This window comes from Thalassophryne amazonica, chromosome 11 (genome assembly GCF_902500255.1).
Source record: "Thalassophryne amazonica chromosome 11, fThaAma1.1, whole genome shotgun sequence".
Lineage (NCBI taxonomy): Eukaryota > Metazoa > Chordata > Actinopteri > Batrachoidiformes > Batrachoididae > Thalassophryne > Thalassophryne amazonica.
In genome coordinates, this window is record NC_047113.1 from 74,722,481 (window position 1) to 74,745,251 (window position 22,771).

General features: G+C 42.3%; 1 protein-coding gene across 2 annotated transcripts in view; it reads left to right on the plus strand.

Moving 5' to 3' along the window:
• Nucleotides 1-9,391: 9,391 nt before the first annotated feature.
• LOC117520851 (protocadherin Fat 4) overlaps nucleotides 9,392-22,771 on the plus strand; it is a 278,309-nt gene continuing 264,929 nt past the window's right edge. For both annotated transcript variants that reach the window (XM_034182185.1, XM_034182186.1), the window contains exon 1: nucleotides 9,392-14,998. In XM_034182185.1, the coding sequence (XP_034038076.1) occupies nucleotides 9,896-14,998 (5,103 nt within the window). In that variant the 5' untranslated portion in view covers nucleotides 9,392-9,895. The remainder of the gene's footprint in view (nucleotides 14,999-22,771) is intronic.

Here is a 22,771-nt window from a genome sequence, read left to right on the forward strand (position 1 = left end):
ACTTTAAAGTACGCTGATAGATTTTATGAGCACTACTGTGCTTTTTAAAATAATTTATTTATATCTCACTTTGTGACCCTGCGACAGAGTGGCGTCCTGTCCAGGATGCACTCAGCCTCTTGCCCAATGACCATTTAGATAGATTCCAGCTCTCCCGTGACCCTTAATTGGAATGCACGGGTATAGAAAATGAATCAAAGCATTTCTCCCTTTCTGACATCACAAAGATAAATGTGACTGTTACCTTAAACCAGACAAATCCAGACTAAAGACTGTCTGTTCTCACTTTCACAAAACATATATATTAGTGTTATTATATTACATATATTAGTGTTGTACTGTACTTTAACCTCCATCTTCAGTTATGTTAATTATAACTGGAGCAGGAGTTGATCTCATCATGTCTAAATTCTGGGACCGTCAGGGAAACACAGGGCAAGCTGGCGGCGGCTACATTAGCATCCTGTCCATCACTTTGCTGGCGAGAATTCATGTTCTGTGAGTTGTTTCTTCCACCTGACTGATTCCTGCTCTGTCTCTCTGTTTTGAGGTGCTGTCTATGAAGTCTTCACTGATATCCCTACCTGACCATGTCATGTCTGGACTGAAGTCACTGGACATTGTTAATCATCACTCATGATGAATTGTGTATCATGATGCTTGCTGGGCTTTACTGTGGGGATCCTTATTCCTGTTTTGCATATTTGTCCATTCTTATTGTTGTTTGTTTGGCCAGATGCTGACCCCTCTGAGTTTGTTCTACTTTAGGTTTCTTCTTGAACTGTTGCCACTGTTGCCGATGTGGTATGATTGGACCTAACCCTTGTGCAGGGCCTTGGGGTGACTTTGTTTTGATTTGGTGCTATAAAAATAGTTATTTATGTTTTTAGGAGTAACTCCAAAATAACTTCTCCACTACTTCTTCTTTGTTTGTTTGTTTAATTTCAGCCATTTTGGTGATCATGGACAGTTTGAGAGGGTGAGTTTCCACCTGTAAATCTTCTATACCATTGTCACCAACCGAACGGTTCCCCTAAAAATCAGTCCCTCCTGATGACGCAGTTCATGACGTGGTCACAGATTAACACTTTGTTTCTGCTTCAAACTGCACACCAGTCATCATCTATCTCAGCTACAGATAGCTGAAGCTTTTGTACAACAATAATTTCCACATAAATTCAGCATTATTTCATAATAAAAGGTTGCAGAAGCAATCAGAGTGCCACGGCTAATGAGCTGCTAGATGATGCATTCACTGCGCATCTGACATTTCAAAGCATGATGGAATTTCACTGAGTTTCTGCTTAAAAGGGCCTCACTTCTTCTTAAAACTGACTTTAAAATGATTTAAGAGGTTTTACCTTTATCATCTGATGGGTCATAATCCCATTAATCCATTTGATTGCTTTGGGTGAAGAGACTCTGTCTCAGACGTGCTGCTGTGGTCCGAAATGATGCATGCGCAGATGCAAAAGGCGGACTGATTTTTAGGGCCAGACCGTTCGGTCTGTGACACCATACTACAGTGCATCCAGAAAGTATTGACAGTGCTTCAGTTTTTCCACATTTTGCTATGTTGCAGCCTTATTACAAAATGGAGTAAAATTTATTTTTCCCCTAAAATTCTACTCACAACACTCCATAATGACATGAAAATGTGTTTTTTGAAATTTTTGCAAATTTATTGGAAAACAAAAAATAACAAACTAAGAAATCACATGTACATAACCATTCACACCCTTTGCTCAGTACTTTGTTGATGCACCTTTGGCAGCAATAACAGCCTCAAGTCTTCTTGAATGTGATGCCACAAGGTTGGTTCACCTATCTTTGGACAGTTTTGTCCATTCCTCTTTGCAGCACCTCTTAAGCTTCATCAGGTTGGATGGGGAGTGTCGGTGCACAGCCATTTTCTGATCTCTCCAGAGATGTTCAATCAGATTCAGGTCTGGGTTCTTGCTGGGCCACTCAAGGACATTCACAGAGTTGTCCTGAAGCCACTCCTTTGATATCTTGGCCGTGTGCTTGGGGTCACCGTCCTGCTGAAAGATGAACCGTCACCCCAGTCTGAGGTAAAGAGCACTCTGGAGCAGGTTTTCATCCAGGATGTCTCTGTACAACTCTGCATTAATCTTTCCCTCAATCCTGACTAGTCTCCCAGTTCCCGCTGCTGAAAAACATCCCAACAGCATGATGCTTCACTGTAGGGATGGTGCCTGGTTTCCTCCAAATATGATGCCTGGCATTCACACCAAAGAGTTCAATCTTTGTCTCATCAGACCAGAGAATTTTGTTTCTCATGGTTTGAGAGTCCTTCATGTGTCTTTTGCTGCAGAGATGGTTGTCCTTCTGGAAGGTTCTCCTCTCTCCACAGAGGAATGCTGGAGCTCTGACAGAGTAACCATTGGGTTCTTGGTCACCTCCCTAAGGCCCTTCTCCCCAATCGTTCAGTTTTGACAGGCGGTCAGCTCTAGGAAGAGTCCTGGTGGATCTGAACTTCTTCCATTTACAGATGATGGAGGCCACTGTGCTCAATGGGACCTTCAAAGCAGCAGAAATGTTTCTGTACCCTTCCCCAGATTTGTGCCTTGAGACAATCCTGTCTCAGAGGTCTATGGACAATTCCTTTAACTTCATGCTTGGTTTGTGCTCTGACATGCACTGTCAACTGTGGGACCTTATATGTAGACAGGTGTGTGCCTTAACCAAATCATGTACAATCAACTGAATTTACCCCAGGTAGACTCAAATTAAGCTGTAGAAACATGTCAAGGATGATCAGTGTAAACACAGCTCAATTTTGAGCTTCATGCCAGAGGCTGTGAATATTTATGTACATGTGATTTATTCATGTTTTATTTTAAAGAAATTTACAGAAATCTAAAAAAAAAAAACAACCTTTTTCACATTGTCATTAAGGGGTATTGTGTGTAGAATTTTGAGGAATGAATGTCATCCATTTTGGAATAAGGCTGTAACATAAAATATGGAAAAAGTGAGGCACTGTGAATACTTTCTGGATGCACTATTTGAGGTGGCAAAAAGCGGCATTGAAAGGTTGATGTTTCTAAAAAATTTTAAATTCTTTTTCTTCTTATTATTATTGCTGTTGTTTGTTGTTGTTATCATCAAATGATGACCAGTTGTTTTGTTTTTTTTCTGACACCACTCTTTGGGTAAGCAGATGTCAATTTGGTCTACTTGCTGTAGCTTGTTGAGATATTGATGATCCAGCAGATTGCAGCTTTGTATTCTGTGTCCATTTATCACACAAAACAGGCAAACTGCAAAGTGTGTTTTGGTAATTGCTACCAGAAAGACCTTTATTTTATTTATTTAGTTAACATCACACATTGAAATAGTTGTGACATGACCTGTGGCCGGTCATACACCCATTTTCCAACAGATGACCAACACTTTATAAGGACTTTTTAACCCACCACATCCATGAAACCGTTGATTGTCAGAGAAAGTTACCAGGTCACAGAAGATGAACTGTCAGCTGTTTTAATCTGGTGCACTTCTGAAAACCCAAATTGAACACTTGACGCAAAGGTGCATCGATGATCGAACACTTTTCTGAGCACAAATAAACATTAGATCCTAAAACTAACACTGACCGTGTTAAATTAACACGGCCAGTGTTAATTTAACACTGGTGATTTTACTGTGTGGCATCTACATTTTCCAAAGGCTGTGAATTTTCTCAGCAGATTTCATGGTGATGTTCTGTGTTCTTCATGCAGTCCAAAGGGACCAACAGAAAATAAAATTCAAAGAACACAAATGGAAATAAAACCATCTTCATGATTGTTTGACTCCGAGTCAAAGAAGTCCAGGTTCAACGTTAAACCCAGACAACATAGAATCTGTTTTGGTGATGTGACAGCGAGGCCAGAAAGATGATTTCAAATTTTATTCTCAATCATCATGTCAAGTTGACTTCTAGGATTTGTGGCAGTGTGTGAAAACACTGGTCACCCAAACATCACACATTGATATCAAAAGCCTCCTGAGAACTGGGGATTGAGCCAAGCTAATCAGGTTAGCCTAGCGCATCCTGTGATGACTAATCTACTTTGATGCTCCGTCTGCTCCCAAAACAGTGAATCAGTGTCAGACTGCACTGGTCGAACAGCTGCCAGCAGTCCAACCTGCGTTCTAATTCAATCACATCAGTCGATTCATGTCCAGGCAGCTGCAGAGCTGATGATGGAAGCCACAAATTGTCAAATACCAAACCTGTAGGAAAGTTGTAATCACGCTCTGTTATGCTATTTCACAGGACAAATCAGGTGCAGCACTAATGTTTCATTAATTATCAGATCATCTGCATAGAAAATCATTCAGATATAACTATTCATTATATATGCTAACAGCTTCACTTCTCACATACAATCACTTCCTCGTTTTAATTCGTAACTTTACTTTATTTAAATCCTCGTCAAGCCTCTGAGAACTATATTCATCTTTGGCAATTGCTGTGTTTGTGAGAAATTATGATTTTAGAAAACTGAGCTTTGGAAGTGAATCCATGAGAATTAACAGGGCAAAAATCCACCATATACTCAAAATGGCTGCGAAAGAAAGAAAGAAATATATGGCCTGAGTTCGATGCGTGTTCACGTCAAATTTCCTATAAAGAAATTTTGAAAACAAATGCAGTGGTGTTGCACTTGAGTCCTCACTCACTTATCTACAGAACCAGAACCACGACACTGAATCATGCTGGTTGAGAATCCAAAAACCTTCACTGGCCAGGTTCAAACAGAGTGAAAAATACAGTGTTTTGGTATTTGAAGTACTTCACAATGAAGTCCCTCAGGACTCCGACAGGTTGGTAGAGTATGTATAGCATCAGTAAGAGGTGTCCGCCTTGTTTAGGATACAGTTTCCCATTAGACATCACACTTCACTGCCTTATGGAATATCATCTGTGACTCCAGTGACCTTGACCTTCACATGTATGACTGACCTTTGATTGTCGCCAGGAATATTCTGTTTTACACCTGCAAATCTGGGTCTGTCAGGATTTGGCCCTGACCAGGACTTCGATTCCATTTTTCCCTCTTTCATTTTTCCACCATCTGCTCCAGCTTTGATTTACTAGTTATTTTATTTTCATCATGTGTTTATTCTCTGTTCTATTTTGTTTTGCCACTTTGTTTCTTTGTTACTTTTCATTCTTTGGCCATAGTTCAGTTCTGTTCTAGTTTTGTTCTGCCAGTTTGTTTTCATTTTTATCATGAGTGTATCACTTGTTTATTTAGGTCCTTTCATTTGTAATATTATCTGTTGTGCTTTAATGTCGGGTTTTGTTTTCTGTTATCATGTCGTCTCTGTTTTGCTTATAGTTTGCTTAACCACTTTGTTTTCTTTGTCAGTTCCTGTTTCAGTTGTGCTTTAATGTTTCTTTGTGTTTTCATGTTCATGTTCGGTTCCTAGTAATTTATTATTCTGCCCTCGCTTTCTGTTTGCTTCTTGTGCTGTTTTCCCTCATCCCAGTTGTTTGTGTTCACTCTCACACCCATCTGATTGTGTTCTCACTTCATCATTGCACCTGTCTCGTGTCTTTGTCTCTCACCTTTATGCTGTCTACTCTGTGTTTTCCATCACTCATTCTCTTGGTACATGTTCACGTATCTCTGTCTTTTCATCACTCCACCTTGTGTTGTCCTCCCTATCTTGCACCATGTATAATCTTGGATTCACGCAGCCACACCCCTTTCTTGAAACTTCTCCCCACACCTGTGCTTTTTTCCAATCACTTCCTGTTCTACGTCCATTATGTTCACCTCCTCACTGTTAGGTTCGTTGCACTTCACCGTCTTCGTCCCAGCTCTGTTTTTGCCTTTTGCCTGATTGCCAGTCAGTGTTTGATCCTGCATTGTTTTTTGGACTCAGCCTTTGTTTTGCCCTCTGATCACTGTGACGCCGTGTTTTTATGAACTTTGCTTGTTGAATGACCACACCCCAGCCTGTCGATTGCCTGTACCGTTGCCATGCCAACTGCCTATCTGTGTACCGTACCTGAATTTTTTTTGATAAAGCCTTTCTATACCTGTGTCTGTGAGTCCTGCATTTGTGTCCAGCCACCCAGTGTCTGCAGTTGTGACAGGGACATTTTTGGCCCAAATCGGACTGAAAATCAAATGACTTGACCTTAACCTTTGCCAAAATGAAACCTTGAAATGACCCCAGGCAATTCTGGTGTCATCCACATACTAAGTGTTGTGGAAATCGGCTAAAGAACCTGGGAGTATCAGGCCAACAAACTAACTGACTTCCATTTGTAGTACTGAAAATACTTTCTTGAAATAACGGTATTTGAAAAAATACTGTTAAGCTAACTACTTTGACAAATATTACTTTAAAGAAGTAATGATGAAATTTATTGTATTTTCAAACACTGCTGGCACAGCAGTATTTTAAATACTGATTCGTTGTGGTGGTCTGATGATAAAGATCAAATCTTCTGGGGCATCATGACCTTCCACAGGATAGTCAGATTAATGTCAAGGTTGGGTTTTTTTGGTTTTGTTTTTTGAAAATTGCAGCTGTCACATATTTCACTCAAAGAAGGCTCTATCAAGTGTAATAGTAAAAATACCAAAATACAAATGATGATTCCAACAAGCTTGTGGAGTGTTTGAAATACCAACATGATGAAATTCATGTATCAAAGAAATGCAGCCAAACTGTTATTCACAGCTGTAAGCTATGGTTGTCAGGAGAAATTCTGTTCTTCCATAAGCCCTTCCGGTGATCTTTGGTATCTTAAAGCTGAAGAACCGTAAAACTCTCAAAATCTAAATTTTATACATTAATACTGTGAGGTTACAGCTCTGTCTGCCAAAACAAATCATGCATTTCTGCCATTTATAGATGCTTTTTTTAACAGAATTTTGGGTTTCACAAGTAGGAAATGTACCAGAAGCCATAAAAAGCTCACATTGCCCACTAGATGGCGACAGAAGCTGCTCAAATGTGCATCAAGGTTTCAACTGTTAACGTTTTTCAAAAAGTTAACGTTTGACCAAAATAAGATGGACTGACACCCAAAAGTCATCTTATAGTCACATCCCTGCCCTTGTTGTTGTGTGGGCCGCTGAAGAGGAGGTACTGCTGGCCCACCACCACCAGAGGGCACCCTGCCTGGAGTGCGGGCTCCAGGCACCAGAGGGCGCTGCCGCCTAACAGGAGTAGCCGGGGTGACAGCTGTCACAGCTGACACTCATCACCTATGACAGCTGTCACCACTCATCTGATCAGCATCAGTATATCAGCAAGACGTCATCTCCACCTCTTTGCCGAGATATCGCTTTACCAGGAAGGTAACGTTCTCAGCTGGCTGTGAGATTTATTCGACAGTAACCTTTTGTGACTTTTTGTGTATCGTATAACAGACTCTTTTTCCAACAAGAGGTGGAGTTGGTTTTCCTGCCGTGTGAATTGCTGGGTGCATACGCGCCCACATTTAATTGTTTTTTGTTCCTCGCCAGCAGTACCAGATCCGACACGCGGAGGCAGTGGCCACCTGGGAGTTCGGGACTTGGCGGCTCCAGTGTTCCCGGGGTCTGGTGGCGGAGGAAATCGTGTGGTTCCGGTTCTACTTTGGACAGACGTCTTCTATCTTCGAGCCTGCCCACACGACACCTTTTGTAATTTGACCTTTTGTCTATTGTTGCAATCTGTTGTGTTTGTTGTGCCCTTTCACAACAGTAAAGTGTTGTATTTGACTTCCTCCATTGTCCGTTCATTTGCGCCCCCTGTTGTGGGTCCGTGTACCTACACTTTCCCAACACTTGTGGTCAATTTACTTGGACTCTGGGCTGAGCAGGTCGGATCACAGCTGACCCTTCTCACCCTGCACACGGTCTATTCAAACCACTCCCCTCGGGCAGGAGGCTACGGTCCATCCGGACCAGAACCTCCCGCCATAAGAACAGTTTCTTCCCCTCTGCCGCTAGACTCATGAACACCTCATAACTCAGTCACCTTAACCTTAACTCTGTCACTTTATCATTTTATCACGGGTCACTTTAGACAATGTACTTTGGTTTTTAATTGCACTCCTCCCACTGCACTGTTTTTTCTGTTTCTCTGTTTTTCTGTTGCACACAGCCTTTCATATTTCATATTTCTTTTTTTTTTTATCTTAGATTTTATCTTATTTTGACACATATGTTATATTTTATCTCTTCTTAATGTTGCACCATTGTACCGAAGCAAATTCCTCGTCTGTGAATCCTGTTCACTGGCAATGGCAATAAACTTCTTCTGATTCTGATTACTTGTTTAGTTTGTGTTTTTATTGTTATTATTATTCATCCATGAACTCAAATAGTAGGTGCATACATGCTTTTGCTGTTTTGTGGATTCCAAATGATTACAAATAATCAAATAAATGATTCCATTTTAAAGGTTATAAAATATGAACTGGATGTCTTCTAATTTTGGACCTTTGAAAACAAATCAGGCTAATTTTTGTTGGTCCTGCTGTTAGAAACAAAACTAAGAACAATAAACTCTGTCACTCAAACTCTTCGTGTGATTTCTCACCAAAAGTGTGTGACTTTACAGCTCAAACCCAAAGAAATGTGGGATAAACTTGGAAAAATAGTTTACTGGAACTTGCAGCATTTTTCCAATAGATGGCGCCACGTAATCACGCAAATGAAAGTGCTGCTGCTGTCAAATATCTGACTCATTACAATAAATTCTGTTATTAAAATCAAAGCTTTATCAAAAAAGCAAAATTACAAAAGAAGCATATTGTTCATAATTGTGTCAAGCAAATCAAAATGCAGAGCAAATTTTCAACATGCTAAATAAAATAATTATGAAACCTTGCAACATCAAATCAAGAAAGCAAAAATAAACGAACCAAACATCTTATGTTCCTTTACAGACTTTGGGATATAAAGTATTCAGTGTAAAAAAAATATATATATTTAAATTAGCCGTTGTTCCTTCTGGATATTTCAAATCTGGCAACCTATTGATGGACAGCTTGTGCACAAAATCAGATTTTTGTTGAAATGGGCAATCATCTGCTTTGATCAATCAGTAACTGACTGTTTTACTTTCACTCATGTTTGTTTAAATATTTAAATAAATGTGCACAGCGGCTCGGACTGGCACCATGTAGATTTCTACACACTACTCATGAAGCTCTCACACTTTGTGGATTTTAGATATGTGAGGGATTATTTTTTTGTTTGTTTTTGAAGTTCACATCCTGACGTCATCACCACAGTTCCGTGTGGAGCTCTGACGACATCCTCACCTGTCAGGTTTGAATGACAGCCTCCAGCACGAGCGCGGCGCGCTGCGCAAATGTTGGCGGAGCAGAGCGCAGGAAGGGCGGGCGGGCAGCGGAGCAGCCGTCCAATGAGATCAGAGATGGGAGGGAGTTTGCAGAACTCCCAGCTTTGTCCCAAGTTAGTGGGACTCCTCCTGAGTGCAATATGAGTGAAACGCCTGCACCGTTATTCCACGGGACGGTGCGTAAAGCGGACTTTGGATAAACTTTTTACGCATCACAAAGGGAGCCGGCAGTTACTGTTTTCTCATACAAAAAATAGGGGACTGTAAGCATTCCTTCCTGAGCATGTTTGTCCTCCTGAAGAGCTGAAGTGAGACTTCCCTGATCACACCGTTCAGAGAGGATTTAGTTACGCTGGATTTGTGCGCTGCGCAGGATAAACTTGTGGGCACTTCGTGGGAAGAGGCGCGCCGCGGTTCTCGTCTCCCATTTAGTTTCTTTGCAATTTTTTTTATTTTTTATTTTTTACTGGATTTAAACATGTTTTAGCGACTTCTCCAAGCTGAATAAAGTGGATGCATCTTAGGCATGGACTCTGTCTGAAAAAGGAGGACCGGATTACTGAGAATGGCGCGCGCAGGTAGGAGTTTAGACCGGCTGCATTTGATTTTGCTCATGCTCTGGACTTTGTCCCAGGACTCAGCATCCAGTCAAGTCCGACAAGAGTTCCAGGTCCTGGAGGAGCAGCCCGTCGGCACCTATGTGGGCACGATAGAAACCAAACCCAGCTTCACGTACCGCTTCAGCGAGAACCACAGACTTTTTGCAATTAACGGCACCACGGGAGTCATTTACACCTCGTCAGTGATTGACAGAGAAATTCTGCAGAGTGATGTCATCAACGTGGTGGTGCTGTCCAGTCAGCCCACCTACCCCACTGAGGTCAGGATCATAGTGTTGGATATAAATGATAATTCTCCAGTGTTCCCGGACGCGTCCATCGTGGTGTCCTTTAAGGAGGATGCGAGCAGCGGCCGGCAGGTGATCCTGGACACGGCCACAGACTCAGACATAGGAAGTAACGGAGTTGATCACACCACCTACAGAATCGTGAAAGGCAACGAGCAGAGGAAATTCCGTTTGGATATTACAGTCAACCCTAGCGGGGAGGGGGCATTCCTGCACCTTGTTTCCACCGGAGGCTTGGACAGGGAGGTGACCCCCTTCTACCAGCTTCTGGTTGAGGTGGAAGACAAAGGAGAACCCAAAACGTTTGGCTACTTGCAAGTAAATGTCACCATTCAAGACATAAATGACAACCCACCGATTTTTGACCAAGAGCAATACCAAGCCAGTGTTTTTGAGGATGCGGCAGTAGGGTCGAGCATTCTGGAGATCACAGCATCAGATCAGGATGAGGGGGCCAATGCTGAGATTAGGTACTTTCTGGATGAGGGGTCTCCTTTTCAAATTGACCCCAAAGCCGGTACTGTGGTTATAAAAGAGGGTTTGGATTATGAGAGCAAAAAAGAGTACTCTTTGACCATACACGCGGTGGACAACGGGGTGCCTGCCCTGTCAGGCCGGACAGAAGCCACCATCAAACTGTTGGATGTGAACGATAATGACCCAGTGGTTAAGTTTCGCTACTTCCCCACCACTTCCAAATTTGCCTCTGTTGATGAAAATGCACAGATTGGCACTGTGGTGGCTTTGCTGACCGTATCAGATTCTGACTCGCCTACAGCTAATGGTAACATATCGGTTTCCATCTTAGGAGGCAACGAGCAGAGACACTTTGAAGTTCACACTTCTCCAGTGCCTAATTTGAGTTTGATCAAAGTGGCCAGTGTGTTGGATAGAGAGCGAATTTCCTCTTACAACCTGACCGTGTCTGTGTCCGACAACGGCAAACCCATGGCCAGGTCCTCTTTTGCCAGTCTGGTTATTTTTGTTAATGATATCAATGATCACCCGCCCATATTTCAGGAAATGCTGTACAGAGTAGATATCAGTGAAGACATACCAAAAGGCAGCTACATTAAAGGGGTTTCTGCAACAGATGGTGACTCTGGGCAGAATGCCAACCTGCGCTACTCCCTTGTGTCTGGAAATGCTTTAGGCTGGTTTTCCATCAGTGAAAACAGCGGTCTGGTTACCAGTGCCGCCTTACTGGATAGGGAAATAGCATCTGAAATAGTTCTCAACATTAGTGCCAAAGATCAGGGGCTGCAGCCGAAAATCTCTTACACCAAACTCATAGTCAACATCACTGATGTGAACGACCAAGTGCCCACATTTACACAGAGCACATATCACATTTCCCTGGTAGAGCACGCCCCTGCCGGCACGGAGCTGCTGGTGCTGTCTGCCTCAGATGACGACCTCGGGGCCAATGGAACGATCCGGTTCTCGTTTGATGCAGACACTCCAGCCGGCATCCAGGAGCTGTTTCGCCTGGACGCCGTGTCAGGCCACTTAAGCACAGCCGTGGAGCTTGACAGGGAGGATCAGGCCACCTACTTACTCCACATCCAGGCAGCAGATTCAGGCAGCCCCCCTTTGCACTCTGTTGGAAAAGTCAACATCACCGTGAAGGATATCAATGACAACAGGCCCGTTTTCTACCCTGTGCAGTACTTTGCCAATGTGAAAGAGAACGAGCCCTCGGGCTCTTATGTAACCACAGTTTCAGCCACAGACCCTGATTTGGGTAGAAATGGCACAGTCAAATATATAATTACGGCTGGAGACACGTCCAAATTCCGCATTAATAGCAACACGGGGAAAATCGCCACGCTCATCCCACTGGATAGGGAAGAAAAAACTGCCTACCAGCTACAGGTGACAGCTGCAGATGGCGATGGCCTGCGCTCACACACCCACTCCATTGTGACTGTAACAGTCACAGACATGCAGGATAACCCTCCAGTCTTTAGTCAGAGAGCCTACAGTTTTGTCATGTTTGAGAACGTGGCTGTTGAGACGGTTATAGGCACCGTGTCGGCGACCACTGTAGATCTGAACACAAATATCACATACCTAATCACATCAGGGGATCAGAGGGGGCTTTTTGCTATAAATGACATAGGTCAGATCACAGCATCAAGTCAGATAGACCGAGAGGAGCAGGGTTTTTATCAGCTCAAAGTTGTAGCCAGAGCTGGGGAGATCACAGGAGAAGCTTTCGTTAATGTCACGGTGAAGGACTTAAACGACAATGCTCCTCATTTTATTCACGCTATGGAGCATGTCAGCGCAGTTGAAAATTGGAGCACAGGGCACGTCATATTCCAGGCTAAAGCCTCAGATCCCGATGAAGGTATGAATGGTATGGTGGTCTACAGCCTCAAACAAAACCCCAGTGACCTGTTCCACATTCATGAGAAGCACGGGCTGATCACACTGACCAGGCCGCTGGAGGTCACCATGAGTTCCTATGAGATTGAGGTTATAGCGTCGGACATGGGGGTTCCTCAACACACGTCCAGCCTCATACTCATCGTTAGCGTTTATGACGTCAATGACAACTCCCCTGTGTTTGATCAGCTGTCGTATGAGGTCATCATCTTGGAGTCTGAGCCTGTCAACAGCCGCTTTTTTAAAGTGGAGGCCAGTGACAAAGACTCTGGCCTTAATGGCGAGATCATGTACGACATTGCAGGTGGCAATACAGGTGATGTCTTCGGCATTTTTCCAGACGGGCAGCTGTACATCAAAGCAGAGCTGGACAGAGAGGTACAGGATCGATATAACTTATTGATCATGGCCACAGACAGAGCAGTGGAGCCGCTGTGCGCCAGCGTCAATGTTAGCGTGATTTTAGATGACGTAAACGACAACCGTCCTCTCTTCAACAGCACAAATTACGTCTTCCATTTTGAGGAAGAGCAGAAGAGGGGGTCACTCGTCGGACGAGTTTTTGCTGAAGATAAAGACTTTGGTGCAAACAGTGAGGTCAGATATTCATTTGAGACTCCGCAGCCCAACTTTGAGTTGAACACAATCACGGGGGAGTTGACCAGCACGCTGCGGTTAGACCGCGAGTTGCTCATGAGACAAAGAGGCGCTGCAGTGTTCAGCTTTGCAGTCGTCTCATCAGACCAGGGTCTCCCTAAACCCCTCAGAGACCAGGCCAAAGTGCAAGTTTACATTCAAGACATCAACGATAACTCACCCAAATTCACCAAAGACATTTACCAGGCCTCCATCTCTGAGTCGGCGCAAAACATGACACAACTGCTACGGGTCTCTGCCTCTGATGTGGACGAGAGCAAAAATGGACTGGTTTACTATCACATCACTGAGGGCAATGAGGAGGGACACTTCACCATTGATGATGCCTCTGGACAGATTACTCTAGTTGGAAAGTTGGACTATGAATCTACGTCCTCCTACTTCCTGAAAATCATAGCTGTTGATGCTGGAGCTGTGCCCTTGTCATCCTCTTGTATGCTCAGCATCAGCATCCTGGATGAGAATGACAACGCCCCCTCCTTCCCGAAAGCTTCACTGTCTGTGGATGTACTAGAGAACATGAGGATCGGTGAGCTGGTGGCCTCTGTGACCGCCACTGACGCCGATTCTGGCCAGAATGCTGACATAACGTACAGCATCACGGCCTCAAACAACCACGGCACTTTCAGCATCAGCCCCAACACCGGCAGCATTTTTCTGGTTAAAAAGCTTGACTTTGAAACTCAGTCGCTTTACAAACTCAACATCACAGCAAAAGACAACGGCAGACCGTCCCACTCATCATGCATTCCTGTGGTCATTCATGTCAGAGATTTTAATGACAACCCTCCCATATTTTCTCCAGGTGATATTTTCAAGTCCATCCCTGAAAACCTTCCCCTCCTAGCCTCTGTCATGACGATTACAGCTCATGACACAGATGCAGACATAAACGGGCAGTTAGAATACTCCATTGTCCAGCAGATTCCCAGAGGAAGCCACTTCAGCATCGACCCAAGCACCGGGCTCATATACACCAGCAAGGAAATCGACAGGGAGTTCTCCAATCTGTTTGAACTGACAATCAAAGCCACCGATCAGGCTGTTCCTGCAGAATTCCGCCGCTTTGCCCTGAAGAATGTCACAATATGGGTCACGGACCAGAATGATAATATTCCCATGTTCGTGTCCCAGAACGCCCTGGTGGCAGAGCCCAACATTCTCATTGGTTCCATCCTTACAACAGTGGCAGCTGTTGACCCCGACGAGGGTGAAAATGGGGAGGTGGAGTACGAGCTTGTGGAAGGGGACTCTGACACTTTCATCATGGATCGGTACAGTGGGGACATTCGCCTGGCCTCCCAGCTGGTACAGTCCAAGCTCATGTACACCCTGACGGTATCCGCTACAGACCACGGCACTGAACGCAAGGCCTCCAGAACAGAGCTGACCATCATCCTGCAGGGGATCGATGGGCCGGTTTTCTCCCAGCCTAAATACATCACCATCCTCAAAGAGGGACAACCGCCGGGCACCAACGTGATCTCCCTGGATGCCTCGAGCCCGCGGGGCTCTGCCACCAAAGTGGAGTATTTCATCGTGGCGGTGCACAGCGGCGGGAAAGCTGTAGGGCGCCTGTTCACCATCGGGCGTCACACTGGAGTGATACAGACGGCGGCAGAGCTGGACCGAGAACAAGGCTCCGACCTCTACCTGGTGGATGTATACGCCATAGAGGCCGACGCCAGCCAGCCGAGGACGCAGCGTGCTGAGGTTAGTACACCGCCGAGCTCTCGGGTCTCTGCAGGTGCCGTAGAGCCGCTTTGTGTTCTGGACTGTTGGTTGTTGTGATTTGTTTGGCAGGGAGAGGGAACAAACTCAACCACTGGCATTTGTTTGAGACGTTTGGACGGAGTAAGTGTGATGAGATCAAGGTCTGAAGTGGAAGAAAATAGTCTGTCCAAGCCAGACATGAAACAGAGCCTCTTACTGCATTTGTCTGCTCATTAATTCCATTTTTTATAACAGCTTTGTGTGTGTGTGTGTGTGGACATGTTACTCTTTGGCGTTTTTAACTTTATCCTTTCAGAACAGCCATCAGTTTTCCTCTGCTGCTTTTCTGAGCTGAAATCTTCTTATCAGTGTGCACAAAGTGTGGGGGAGGTCCACACTTTTAAAAACCCCCACAATAGGTGTAAATCATTCCAGGCTGCTGTTTCTGGGGTCGAGGCCCGTGATACTTTGCTTCATTGTCTCTGAAGCAGCAATGAAAAAGTGTTTTAGTGCAGGATTGCATCACCGGTTTGTCTTTGAGCCGGGGGCTATTTTGACACCAGGGTGGTCCTCAGGTTCTCTGACACCTTCGTGAACTTCTCCACAGGCAATAAGTGACCACTGAAACTAGACGCCCGTTTAAAACTCTGTGACACAATGCTGAGGTTGCAGGAGAACGAGAGTGAAATTTAAACTGTCTCCTACAGGGCGTGGCCACGACTTTCTGAGAGAGGAGGGGCTTAGTACTAACTAAGCGCCTCCTCAGTTGGAGTAGAGTGGAGTTCAGTCTGAGTACTAGCACTCAGGCTGAAGTTCATTCTTGGTCTCTGGTCCACCTTTTCACTTCGTCTGTCTTGTCTCAGAATTGAAAGCAGTTCCACTGCAGTTGCTCTGAGAGTGACATAACGCCGTTAAACATGTCACACTTTGTGAAAATGAAATCTTAGCACACTGCAGTTATTAACAGACTCTAATGTCAGCAACAAAAAGAGCTCAATATCTGTCTCACGATTTACAACATGTTCTTGGTATACTTTTTTTTTTTTTTTTTACCTTTTGGCCTCATGTAATTGTAAGTTGACCCCATTTGAGCTGCTGAGCCCATTTCCTGACATAAATTCACTTTTGAATAATAACAGGGTTGATGTTAAATCTAATTTAATCATGATCTTCATAATTTACTTTTTAATGTCTCAGTCTCACCTCCTCCAAAAATTTGCTCTTGACTTGGTCTCCACCACTCCAAAATTACTTTGTCTTGGTCTTGACTCACATTTGACCTTTTAAGCTCTTGGTCTTGACTTGGATTGCAATCACTTTTATATTAATGATTTTTTTTATTTAATTTTTTTTATTTATTTATTCAGCACACAGAATAACAACACAGACAACAACAAAACTCATAAAAGAACAACATACATTGAACCCTTGTGGTCAAAAGGGTGAAGGTAGAAGCAAAGCTTATATAGATACACTCCTCTTATACCATAAAAAATAAAGAATATATATATATATATATATATATATATATATATATATATAAAAATAAAAAAATACATGCTGCGACGGTTCCGTGCACGCGGAAACACAGCAGGTTTTCCCCAGCAGCTGAAAAGTACACGTCACCCACGAGATTCGAACCTGTGCCTTCCAAAAGCTCTGATTGCAGCCAGAAACCTTACCAAGTGAGCTACCATTGCCATCCTGTAAAAGGTGCTGAACACTGCCTTATATCAGGAAGCACATGGACATATTAAAAAATAAATAAATAAAACAGCACACCATATAAAAACATTGCATTGTATTAACTCCCTCTCATCAAGCGGGCAATAGAAATATGATTCATCTGTTCCTATGTAGATGACCCATGGTCACTGACGTATAGTCATGAAATCACAAGAATGAGAAGCTGTTTGCTCATCTCATTCATGTCCACATCTGCTGGTGTGTGTCCTGCCATCCCGCACGTCTTGCTGGCTCGCACGCGCGTCTTGCCGACACACGTGTCTTGTGGACAACACGCCGCAGGACATCGGCGCGTCACGTGGAACAGAGCTCACGTGAGTGACATGACAGTCAGATCGCCTGCTGTGTGTTATGATCTGACGATCCATTTCAACCTGGGGGCAGCCTGTCCATGTGCATGCCATGCATGCGCGCGCTCGCTTGCTGCAGCCTGTCGCCACAGTGATATATGTTTTTATTTTTGTCCACTTGATGACAGCAAACAGACACACATGTCACAGTGGTCAGTTGTTAGTCCATGTCCATCTAAACACAGTACTATCCAGCTGGGATGTCCAGAATGACAGATCTCCATGGCTGCTTCTGTCATAGCCACACCTCCTGTCAGTTCAATGAGCACACACACCAAAGCCACACTTAGACAGATTTGACTGCGAGTACGACAGTGATTGTCTGCAGACTGTTGTGATGCCAAGAGTGCAAATGGCCACACATTTTCTAAGTGCCATGCGAGCGGTGTTAGATGTTCGTGCATATCACCTGGAATTTGGCCGACACCTGCCGCGAGAGGGTTCGATGGGCTCGCGCAGCGCACGCTCTGTCTTTCAGCTGCTGGTGTGTGCAAATAGTTGTAGCAACAGGTGTACAAGGTGTTGGAAGCAGCTATGGAATCACATGGTTTGCATACAATTCCTGCTTCATGCGCACTTAATGCGCAATTCGTCCAAATTCACACTATGTCTGAAGGGGCCCTAATGGAAACACAATGACTTTTTATAGTAGTTCGGATCTTTAGTTTCTCAAATTGTAGCTGGAATCCCTCATTTTAAACAGATCCTGGACATGTAGAAGCAAAAGTTTATTTTTGACTTTATACATAATTTGTATTGTGATCTAATCAACCAAGTCCCAGAATTTTTAAATTTGTAAACAAGCAAATAACAGATTCATTGGCTCATGATATGGATTATTACTGATAATTCTTATAGCTTTCTTTTGCAACAGAAATATTGCATTAGTATTAGTTCTATATGTATTTCCCCAAACATCAACACAGTATGTCATACATGGAACAAATAATGTACGATACAAAATGGCCAAAGAATGTTGGGAGAGGAAGTCTTGTGCTTTATGTAGAATTGCAATGACTTTGGCATTTTAGATTTAACATGTACTTAATATGCGTTTTCCAGCTTAATTTATCATCAATATAAACACCAAGAAATTTTGTATCTGTTACAATTTCATTTTCGATATCATGTAGTAATACATTTCTGCTTAAGTTTCTGGACTTATTACCAACTATGATACACTTAGTTTTACCAAAATGGAGTGATAATTTGTTTGAATCGAACCACTGTTTAAATTTATGGAACTCATTCTCCATCATGTCTAGGAGCTGTCCCAAATAATCCCCACTATAAAACACACAGTCGTATCATCAGCAAACAAAATACAACTTGCTGACTAAGAAACCAAACATATATCATTAATGTACAAAAGAAACAGCAATGGCCCAAGGACTGGACCCTGGGGCACCCCACATGTAATGCTCAAGAACTCAGAATTTGTCCCACCAATGTAAACACACTGATACCTATTGTGTAAGTAAGTCGTTATCCAGTCATGTGCCAATCCCCTGATACCACACATCTTTAATTTGTCCAATAGCAAAGTATGGTGAATACTATCAAATGGTTTCTGTAAATCAAAAAGACCCCTAGTACAGTATATTGCCTGTTCTCAATGGTGTTGGAAATTTGATCAGCAAAATCCATTACTGCCAGAGAAGTAGTGCAATTTTTTTTTTTCTAAAACCGTATTACTGCTTGCTAAGGATATGATGTTTAGCTAAGAAATCATTACAAATACCTTTTCCAAAATTTTACAAAATTCTGGTAAGAGGGAGATTGGCCTATAATTTGAAAAGACATGTTCGCACCAGATTTGAACAATGGTATCACTTTAGCTATTTTAATTTTGAAGGGAAATTTCCCAGTCATTAATGACAAATTACAGATATATGTTAAAGGCGTAACAATATAAAGGTGTAACAATATGATCAATAATATTTTTTATCAAAAATATTTCAAAGTTATCACTATCAGTTGATTTTTTTTCCCCTTTAAGTTTATGAACTATGTCAATAATCTCTTTTTCATCTGTTCCTTTAATCAACATTGAATCCACAACTGTTTCAGTTGTATTGCTGTAATCCAAAGACCACATGTTTAAAGATACAATAGAATTTGCTAAATTTTTGCCCATGTTAACAAAATAACCATGAAAATGATCTGCTATAGCTTTCTTTTCTTTAACAGTTGTATCAGTATTTGTATAAAAAGCAGGATATTCTTTAACAATTTTTTTCTTATGTATAATTTCATTTAAAAACTTCCAAGTACTCTTTATATTACTGCTTTACTGTATGTTTTCAATAATGTTGCTCAGATTGTAACTTTATCTTCTGTGTTATGCACAAAAAACCTTTCCCAGATTTTTTTTTCCATTCGATTATTTCCAAACCTCCATCTTTAGACGTCTCTATCTAAGGGTTGAAGTGTCTGGTAGCATGGACAGCGTCTCTGTGAAGATAATTGTGGGTGTTTTAAAATGACTGATGATACAGTTAACTGCTTACCTTAGCTTAGCCATCATCCTCTGGTGCTGCTGTCCACTAAGTGATTACAAACTGACTGCGGCCCGTTTTGTAGGACACAGCTCATCATCAACAACTGTTTTTATGTTTTACTCATTTTCAGGACACACTAAACTGGCAGCATTTATTAAATTATATATTGTGATAAATCTTCTATTGACCAGCTCTAGCTCTTAAGCACTTTAAAAAAAAAGTCACGCTCTGTGTTTACAAATGTCAACTTGAACATTAGCAGAACATGCAGGTTTGATGCAGAAGGTCCAGACTTTCATTTATGACCTTGGCCTGGCCATCAGACGTGTATCTGTGTGAGGTGGAAATGTTGTACAAATATTCATTTACCTCAGCAGTGATGTTCATGTTTGTGGGTCCTCTACCTTTGAGACGGGAAGACGCCTGTGAAGACTCCTTATGGAGTCATGAGGTGTTTGGTAATATGCAAACACTGATATCTTTGTAGGAGGATGAAGGTTCAAGTCTTTAGGGACTTGGTGCTTCCAGTCTTACTGTGTGGTTGTGAGACTTAGATGCTAACCAGTGACCTAGGCAAATGGTAGATGTTCCTGGTACTAGGTCTCTTCATTGGGTACTGCTGGAGTGACTTGATGTCAAATGAGCAGTTAGTTAGCGAAACTTCAATGAGTATCGCTTGCATTGTGAAGGAGTGGCAGATATGACATTTTAGACATGTGGTGTATTTCGCTGGTCATGATCCAGCATTCAGGGGCCTCAGTCTTGAGAAACCCAGAGGCTAACGACACACCCATTTTTTTACGGTAGGTGGGTTATGGACCAGTTGTCTGCCTGGGTGGTTCCCACCCACGACCAAAGATGGATCTGTGGTGTGGTGGATGCATTGAAGGTTGGCATCAGGCCATGCTCCCAGACCTGACCTAGCCAAGTTTTTGGTAAACCTGTGTTAGTTGTCTTAATTTAAAAGGTTTGATCAGCCAAATGGAAACATCAAATCTTCACCTCGATCAGCAATCTGCTCTCCTACCACCCATTTTCCTACTAACCCTAAACTTTGTCACCCATTGGACAGGCTTTACTACGCCACCTCTTCTCCTCCATGAGACTCAACAACAGTCATAAAAACAAAGTGGACAAATTCACACTGAGCCTCAGTCCATCAATAGTTCTTCAGTGAGGTACAGTGGTGTCAACTTTTCAAATAAGACTAATGTTTTTGCAGTCCAATGTTTATACACCAGAAACCCAGTAGCGACCGGAGGATAACTTCTCTCCCTGAGGTCATGACCCCTTCACATTCTCTATTTCCCGTTGATTGGATGCATGCAGAAAGACGGCGTTTTCCTCCTCTGTTGCCATATGTGATGGTTTGGAAATACTCAGAGGATTTGGCTGAACACATTTTATCGATGGTTAGAATCTTAATACAGCTGTACGGGGCTCGAGTTCTTCTTCTTCTTGGCATTTTAGTCAGATTCGTTGTTAGTGAGTGTTGGATTGATCCACCAGTGCTGGATTGTGTTTGAGGTCTGGGAATCGTTTTTAACATTTATTTTGACCAGGAGATGGTCATAATCAGATCCACAAAAGTCTGGTCATCACAAGCAGAAAGTGTGTCTTTAATTAGTTGAATGACAGAAAAGTAATCAGTAAGTTTTACAAACCGGTGTGTAGATTTTCATTTACAAGATTTAACTGGCTTTAAACTTCCAATTATGCACTGGTTTAAAGTGCTTTAAAAATGCTTCAGAAATGCTTAAAACAAGATTTAACGAGACAATGATCCAAATGCCTTCAAACAATCTAAACCAACAGTAGATTGTCTAAAAGTATTTATTTGAACTTAAAAGTACTTTAAACTTCTAGTTTAAAGTACTTTTAAGTTCAAACACTATCTAATTGTTCCCTCACTCTAAATTACTTGAATTCTGGTTGAACTGATGTACATCAATTTAAAAGTGTTTTTAAGCAACTTGGATTTAAATGAGATATATCAGCTATTTATGGGTTAATATAAAACACTTCTAATCAACCGTTTAATGTCTGGATCTGTAAGTGATTTAAATTATGGTTTTAAAATGTTTTGTGTCAAAGACGTATTTAAGATGCATTTAAACCATATTCATCATATTTAACAAGATATTTTGTTTTTCTCTGATTCTAAATGGCCCTAAACAACTACAAAAAAGCAAGATTCAAATTATCTTTAATCTGCCTAAATTAGACATAATCTGCTGATAAAGTGCTATCTGTCAATGAGTAACTGTCTTAAAATACATTTAAACACTTAAAGCAGGTTTTAAAGTGGTTTAAGTAGAGAGTGTTCTAGTTTAAAATGACTCTAATCTAATAAAATATTTCCAGATCTGATTTTAAAATACTATATAACAGTGAGGAAGCGGTAAAATGCTTTTAAATCCATTTAAACACTTTTAACCTTCATTAAAGCTACATTCATAATATGATTTTAAATCTAGTTTCAGACAGCGCTGATCCAGAGGAAACTGATTTAAAATATACAATCCGACTAAATGAATGTGTTTTTACTGTTAAAACAATTATCTTTGGATTTTGAGGTTTTATTTTTAGTTAAAATCGTCAATCTGAAGACGTCTCCTTTGGTTCTGAGAAACTGTGATGACATTTTTAAAAACTTTTATATTGACCATATGATTTGTCATTTCATCGTATTCCACAGCTAAAGCGATCCACAAAGTCAACCCGGGGACATTAAAAACTCCCAGCAGCCCCTGCTGTGTTGGTCCTGTTGGCATTTTGGAGGATGTTTAATGTTTCACTGCTTTGTGTCGTCACAACCTTCTGTGTCCTCGTGAAAGACAGAACCAGCATCCGAGGCGGCGCTGGTGGAGGAGGTCGTTGTCTTTGCGTTTTATGGCGGCTGGTGAACTGTTGTTGGCGTCTGGAAAACGTTTAGTCAGCAGGTGTGTCACATGAGCCGTTAAAGACGAAGCAGCTGCACGGTGTTGATCGGAGCAAAGCTTTAAAGGTGGCAGAGACAAAAACGTCCTCGGTGCGACCTATTGGTGCACGTGACCTCTGGAGGTCCTGATCCTGTTTATGCACGATTCCTGTGAGAACTGGTCAGATTCACAGCTTCAGTTTATCACTTGCAGAGCTGCAACTATTGATTGTAATCATTATTGGTCCTTATTGAT